The 7,145-nt window shown below is 56.4% G+C and overlaps 2 protein-coding genes across 6 annotated transcripts in view; one reads left to right on the plus strand and one right to left on the minus strand.

Moving 5' to 3' along the window:
* The window catches only part of ACTN4 (actinin alpha 4), a gene marked incomplete at its 5' end in the record, with an annotated part of 89,151 nt that extends 87,803 nt beyond the window's left edge, over positions 1–1,348 (plus strand). For all 5 annotated transcript variants that reach the window (XM_014592940.1, XM_006161727.2, XM_014592937.1 and 2 more), the window contains 1 exon segment: positions 82–1,348. In XM_014592940.1, the coding sequence (XP_014448426.1) occupies positions 82–240 (159 nt within the window).
* CAPN12 (calpain 12) overlaps positions 1,204–7,145 on the minus strand; it is a 25,424-nt gene continuing 19,482 nt past the window's right edge. The window contains 6 exon segments of the mRNA XM_006161757.3: positions 1,204–1,776; positions 1,864–1,922; positions 2,010–2,126; positions 5,893–5,971; positions 6,582–6,644; positions 6,732–6,833. Coding sequence (XP_006161819.1) covers positions 1,750–1,776; positions 1,864–1,922; positions 2,010–2,126; positions 5,893–5,971; positions 6,582–6,644; positions 6,732–6,833 — 447 coding nt within the window. The 3' untranslated portion in view covers positions 1,204–1,749.

Below are 7,145 nucleotides of genomic sequence, written 5' to 3' on the forward strand. Positions count from 1 at the left end.
ACCACCCGCACTGGGCACCAGCTACCAGGTGGGCCGGCAAGTGGGCCAGAAGTGGCTCAGGGTCTCACCCTGTGTCCCCAGAACTTCATCACAGCTGAGGAGCTGCGGAGAGAGCTGCCGCCCGACCAGGCCGAGTACTGCATTGCCCGCATGGCGCCCTACCAGGGCCCTGATGCCGTGCCCGGTGCCCTGGACTACAAGTCCTTCTCCACAGCGCTGTATGGCGAGAGCGACCTGTGAGGTCCCAGCAGAGACACCCTGACCAAACACCCTCCTCACTGCCTGGGGAGGGCGGGGCACCGCTGGCCTCTCCTGCCGCGGGGGCCCTGGTCCCAGTCCCTCTGACTCTGTATCTATGCAAAGCATTCTCTGTCAGTCCTTTGGGGGGGGGGGGTGGGCAGGGAGGGGCTGGGGCAGGCTCTCTCCTCTCTCTTCGTTGGGTGGCCAGGAGGTCCTCCCCCACAGGTAGGAGTAAGGGAGACGTTGGGGCCAGCACTTCTGGTCTGGACAATAGAGATGTTGTGTTTCTTTTAGCCTATGTTGAGGGGGCAGTGGATTCCCCACAGCAAAACGGGTCCCCTCCATGTCCTGGGGACACCCCTCTGCATCCAGGTCCCTTCCTTTGCCCCTGAGGTCCCTTCAAGGCCTCCCACATGCAGGCCAAAGCCCCATGTGCCTTGTCTAGGAACCGCCCGGGCCCTGTGAAGGGCCTAGCAGAGGGCGCCACAGCTACCTGACCCCGGTACCAGGGACAGGGGTGCCCTGCCCACCTCCCCTGACTCATTTGCAGTGACCAGGACATGTGGCCCTGCTCAGCAGCCCCTTTTCTGCAGAAGAGTGGGGGTGGGCAGACCAAGCCCTGGCCCACCCCCAGCCAGCCCTGGCCTTGCTTTGTCTAGACTCGTCTCAGATTTTCTAAGGACCAAAAACAACAAAACCACAAAAACAAAAACAAAAAATCCACAAAAAAAAATTAAAAAAAAAAAACTATAAAAAAAGAGAAACTTTCAGAGAATTACTATTTACTTTATTAACTTACGGATTTATTATATAAATATATATTCATCTAGCAACATCTTTGCCGTCTCTCTTGCTCCCGTAATGAAGACATAGCTGACCCGCCACCCTCTGCCCTCCCTGCTCCCTTACTGATGTTCTCTGTTTGCGTGTGGGTCTCTGGGGACCCTCCCGCGGTGGAGGTGGGCCGCTGGCCTGGCTGCCTGGTAGTTGATGGTTCTCCGCACCTCCCCCTCCCCTTTTTTGAGTTTATTCTGATTATTTTTTTTCTTGGTTTCTGGATAAACCACCCTTCTGGGGACAGGATAATAAAACATGTAATATTTTTAAGGATTCTTGCAGTGTCTTCTCTTTGTCTCTCCTGTATCTGTTCTCCACTTCTCGGGAGGGCGGTGAAGCACGGCAGGACGCACGAGCCTGGGGCCCAGGCCGTGAGTGTGTAACAGTATGTAAGTGCCATCGGGAATGTGTCTGGGCCAGGCGGTGTGCCAGGCGCATAGCGTGGACTGGCTCACATGGTCTGCACAAGGAAGGTGCTGGCACCATCCCCGTTGGCCGGCGAAGAGAGCAGAGAGACCACAGCTGTGAGCAGTGGGGTCAAACACCCCAGGCAGGCCAGCCCTGGGCCGTGCTCTGCAACGCTGCCAGATGTTGTACAGAGCTCTGCCCAGGCCAGGCCCGGAGGTGCAGCTCGGAAGAAGGTGCTCGGCTCAACTTTCCCATCCTGAGCTCCTAGGAGAAGGTGGCCACCTCCATCCACTGGGTGAGAGAAGGAAGATGTGAGCTTGAGGCAGGAGGCCCCAGGGGTTATATCTGAGCCAGCTCGTGCCTCTAGCCTGGGCTCACCTGATTGCGGGTCAGGCAGACGACCCCCTCACCTCCATCCAGGTGCTGGCTGCAGTGGCCTGTACAGAGAGGAGCCGGGTTAGTGCCTCCTGCATCCCCTGGCCATGTGACACCACCCCAGGGCACTGTACCAGGGGTACACTCACGGAAGATGCAGGTGAGCTGGGCCACGCAGGACACGAAGCGCTCGAAGTCCACACGCAGACGGCTGTCCCGGTAGCGGCTGGTCAGGGCCTGGGTCAGCTGGTTGTTCAGATGGAAGCCTGGGGGCAGGATGCCCTGTGAGCTCACCTCCACATTGCCCCCCACCCTAACTCCAGGGAGGACACTGATGCCACAGGGGCCTGTGCCCAGCTCCTCTGCGCAGGTAGCCTGGGTCCAAATCCCACTTCGGCCCCATCCCAGCCGGGTGACCATGGCTGCCTCCTTCACTTCTGCTTGTGTCTGTTTCCCTATCTGTCGATGGGGGAAAATGAGAGCCCTGGGCCAGAGTGTTACCTGTAAAGTGTCTGGCACCTAACAACTGTATGTGTCAGTGTTGTTACTCCTTTAAATCCTACAGGACTGTCCCCCTATCACACTGTGCTACAGGTGGGCACTGCAGGATATTTCTGGTAAAAACACCATCGGTTCCACGTGGAGTCAGTTTCTTAGTATTCGCTAAGTTCAGAAATCGCCTCTGGCTGTTGGGACCAGCAGTTAGCATAATGGCTATGGCGCTGGACTCCCATGGAGTCTACCGCAGTTGAGTCCCAGACCCGGTGGCTTAAACTCACGCCGGGCACGTGTGCATGCGTGCTCAAGATCCTGAGAGGAGAATGGAGGAGGAGGGATTGCGGTGTGGCCATCCCCCCTAGGGGTGATTTCTCGCTTTCTGTCTTTCTGGCGAGTGCATGCACCCTATAGCAAAAACCTCTCCAAAAAATAAAGTCAAAATAATTATTTCAAAAATTAAAGATTAAGGGGCGGGTAGAAAGGCTCTTTCCTTTCCGTCTGGCAGCAGCCATCAGGTAAGCCAAGATGGGCACGAACAAGTACATCCAGGAGCAGTGGTGGAAGAAGCAGTCCGACGTGATGCGCTTTCCCCTGCAGGTCTGCTGCTGGCAGTACCGCCAGCTCTTGGCGCTGCACCAGGCACCCCACCCCACCCGGCCAGATAAAGCGCACAGACTGGGCTACAAGGCGAAGCAAGGTTATGTGATATACGGGAGTCGTGTGCGGCGTGGAGGCCGCAAACCTCCAGTCCCCGAGGGTGCAACCTATGGCAAGCCTGTCCATCATGGTTGTTAACCAGCTCAAGTTTGCCTAAGCCTCCGGTCTGTTGCGGAGGAGCGAGCTGGACGCCACTGTGGGCTCTTAGAGTCCTGAATTCTTACTGGGTGGGTGCAGATTCCACATACACATTCTTCAAGGTTATCCTCATTGATCCATTCTATAAAGCTATCAGAAGAAACCCCGACACCCAGTGGATTACCAAACCAGTCCACAAACAGGGAGATGCGTGGGCTGACGTTCGCGGGCCGCAAGAGCCGAGGCCTTAGAAAGGGCCCCACCACACTATGGGTGGCTCTCGCCCCTGCAGCTTGGAGAAGGCGCAATACTCTCCAGCTCCACCGTTACCGCTAGTCTAAGAAATGTTTGTAAAATTCATACCTAATAAACGATTTAGGACAGTCCAAAAATAAATAAATAAGGGGCCAGCAGGTGGTGTGTTGGTTAAGGGCGCTGGACTCCCACATGGTCAACCATGGTTTGAGTCCCAGACCTGGTGATTTGCTCTCACTTTCCCTTTGTCTCTCCTTCTGTCTCTTTCTGGTCAAATTTAAATAATAATAATATACTAAGTAAAATAATTTTTAAAAAATTAAATAATAAGGTTAGATTCTTTTTTTTTTTTTTGAGAGGTTTTCACTATAGGGCGTGTGTGCTCGCCAGACAGAAACATAGAGACAAAAAGCGAGAATTCACCCCCCAGAGGGGTTGGTCACGCTGCAATCCCTTCTCCTCCATTCTCCCCTCGGGATCTTGGGCACGCACGCACACACGCCCGGCGTGAGTTTTAAGCCACCGGGTCTGGGACGCGAACCACGGTCAACTATGTGGGAGTCCAGCGACATAGCCATTATGCTAACTGCTGGTTCCTGATTCTTCTTTTTTTAAAAAGATAAATTAAGCCTCTTTTTGTGTGTGTGGCTATAGAGTGTGTGAGCTTGCCCGAGAGACAGAAAGGGGGAAATCACCCCCCCAGGGTGATGGCCACACTGCAGTCCCCTCTCCACTCTCTGCAGGAGTTTGGGCATGCAAGCCCACAAGCACAAGTCCCCGGCATGAGTTTAAGCCGCTGGGTCCGGGACTTGAACAGTGGTTGACTACACGGGAGTCTAGTATATAACCATTACATCACTTGCTGGTCCCCCAAATGAAGTCTCTTTTAAAAAGTGGTTGGTTTGGGTTTTTTCTTTTGTTTTGCTCTTACGCTAGGGCATGCGCACTCGCCTGAGAAACACAGACAATGGGAGAGAGACAATGAGGCTGAGAGGGAAAGTGAGAAATCACTCTGTCGAGAGCACGGCCACGCCACAATCCCTTCTCCGTTCTCCTAAGGTTTGGGGCACGCACGCACACACACCCAGCATGTGTTTCCAGCCGCCAGGTCTGGGACTGGAACTGCAGTCGGCCACAAGGAGTCCAGCACCTTACCCACCACGCCACCTGCTGGCCCCAAAGCAAATCTTTTAAAAACGAAAGCCCAAAACAATGTTCTCATCCCTTCTGGGACTCCCAAGTTTGCCTGATGATCCTCTTGTCCTCTCCTGTCCTCCACGTGTCCACACAGTTCTGGGGACACTTCCGTCAGCTTCCACTGTCGCTAAGGCCCCTTTCCCCATCCTACGCCGGCGCTTGTCTCACGCATCATGGGCATCGAGTGCCGTGCTCGGTGCTAGGTGCCGTATTAGGGTCAAGGGAGTCAGAAGTGGCCGTGTGGCTTGCCACGGCGTCATCTCCTCTAGACACTTGCCCACCCCCTCGGGTCTCACACAGCACTTCCCAAACCCCCTCTGCCTGCCCCTCAGATGGTCACAGCCCCAGCCTCCCACCTCCTCAGGAGCTCTGTAGTGGAGCTGAGGACCTGGGAGTCCCCAGCTCGACCGCAGCCCACCCTCCACAGGAGGACCACTCCTGCACGTGTCCAGCCGGCTCCAAAGCCTGTGGAAAGCACTCACTCCTCTTAGGACCAGCAGAGGGCAAAACGGTCATGTCACTGGACTCTCACGTAATTGACCGCGGTTCCAGTCCCAGACCCAGCAGCTTAAAGCTCACACCAGGTACATGTGCATGCATGCCCAAAATCCCGAGAGGATGGAGGGGTAGGGATTGTGGCATGTCCATTCCCCAAGGGGTGATCTCTCACTTTCTGTCTGTCTGTCCAGCAAGCGCACTTGCCCTATAGCAAAAATCTCTTCAAAAAAAAAAAAGAAAAAGAAAGAAAGAAAGAAAGAAAGAAAGAAAAGAAAGAAAGAAAGAAAGAAAGAAAGGAAGAAAGAATTCCTCTCGCGTTACCTCTGGGTTAGGCTTGGGGCTTCCACACCAGTGGAGCAGCTCGCTGGATACCTGGACAACTCGGCCTTTCAGCAGAAGCCCTTAGCTGGCTTCCTGTGGGGCCTTCGGGGCTGCATTCTCAAGCACTAAGCCCACGGGGCACTCCCCAGGGCCCCCCAGCACACACACCCTGCCACCCTGGGTATTAGCTGCTTCACACAGGGAAACCGGGGTCCAGGGAGATGGAGCCTTATACCAGGCCTGGCGAAGACTCCCATCGGAGCTCACCAGAGTCCAGAGCATGCTGCATGCCCCCTGCAGGGGCCGGCCTCTCACTGTCTCTCGGCCTTCCCCTTCCTGGAGGGCTCAGGCCTAGGCCTCACTTCTCTCACACAGAGTCCTCCCATCCCCATTATGCCTCTTCCAGGGTCACCCTGTCCCTGCCAGGAACTGGCAGTGAAGGTGTGGGCCTCGGGGCCCTGTCCACACCTGCCGCACTCAGCGCCAGCCGCAGCTCGTAGGAGTTCATGGTTCCTGAGGTGTCCTCGTCAAACTTGTCAAATGTGGCCTGAGTGGGGAGGTGCCGGTCAGTCCCGCCCCCAGGCCCCAGAGCAGCACCCCAACACTCTGAAGACCGCTGCAAAGGGGGCCCCTGAAGCCAGACAGCCTGGTTCCTATCCCAGCCCCCTTTCTTCCTGGCTGGGGGCTCTGGGCAAGCATGGGTCCACTTTGGCCCTGTTTCCAGATCTGAACGACAAATAATGGCAAGCCCATGGGTTTGTGGGGACAAGCCAAGATGCTGCCCACGAAGGGCTTCGAGAGAGCTCAAAGCCACTTCTCACGACTTTCAGTGTGGAGAGGCCTTGTCTGTTTCCTATTCACAGGGATCTGGAGCCACCCACTGGAAGACAAGCAAAAGCCCCTCAGAGGGAGGTGACTTGCTGGAGGTCACACAGCCAGAGGGGCTGAACTGATTCCCCAGGGATCAGGCTGTGCACCACCCCCCCAAGCTATTTAATGCCCCTAGAGGGACCAGAGGCTGGATGGGGCAGGACAGCAGCCAGGTAACTCCAAGTCACCATGGACAGTCCAGCCCCTGGTCCCCTGGGACAACCTGCGGGGTGCCCATGTGCCTTCCCCTCCAGCAGGAGATGGCCCTGCCTGCCCCCTCACCTTACCTGCCACATCAGGAGGTGGCCCCAGAGCTGCTGGAAGTGGTGCAGGGCCAGGCTCCGCCCATGCTGTGGAGGAGGACGTGTGTTCAGGGTCCATGTCCCCAGAAGGGGAGGAGAGACTCCAACAGCCCCCCTTCCCCATGCCCCATGTACCCCAAAACACTGCAGCAGCTGCTCACAGGTCCTGAGCCCTATCTCTCTGGAGGTCCGGGTGTGGATCCGAGCTGCAGAGAATGGAAAACGTCCTTCCTGCATCTGGCCATCACCGCCATCACCCTAAGGGCTAGCTGGACCCCAGGGCCCTGCACCAGGCATTCTGTCATTGCGTCATGCCCGTTCTGCAGAAACCCTGGCACCAAGCACCAAGGACTGCTCTGACTAGCAGAGCTGGGACTGGACTCCGGACAGTCTGTGCTCCTGGCAGTCACCCTCCTGCCTCCCAGAAGAAGGGGCGTTCGTGCTGACCATGGGGCCTGCCAGGAGAGGCTGCCAGGCCGAGCCCCAGAGACCCAGCCTGACAGCCGCAGCATGGATTCGCACACAGCAGGTGGGGTCTGGCCAAGCCCC

This window comes from Tupaia chinensis, unplaced genomic scaffold (assembly GCF_000334495.1).
Source record: "Tupaia chinensis unplaced genomic scaffold, TupChi_1.0 Scaffold138910_1, whole genome shotgun sequence".
NCBI lineage: Eukaryota > Metazoa > Chordata > Mammalia > Scandentia > Tupaiidae > Tupaia > Tupaia belangeri.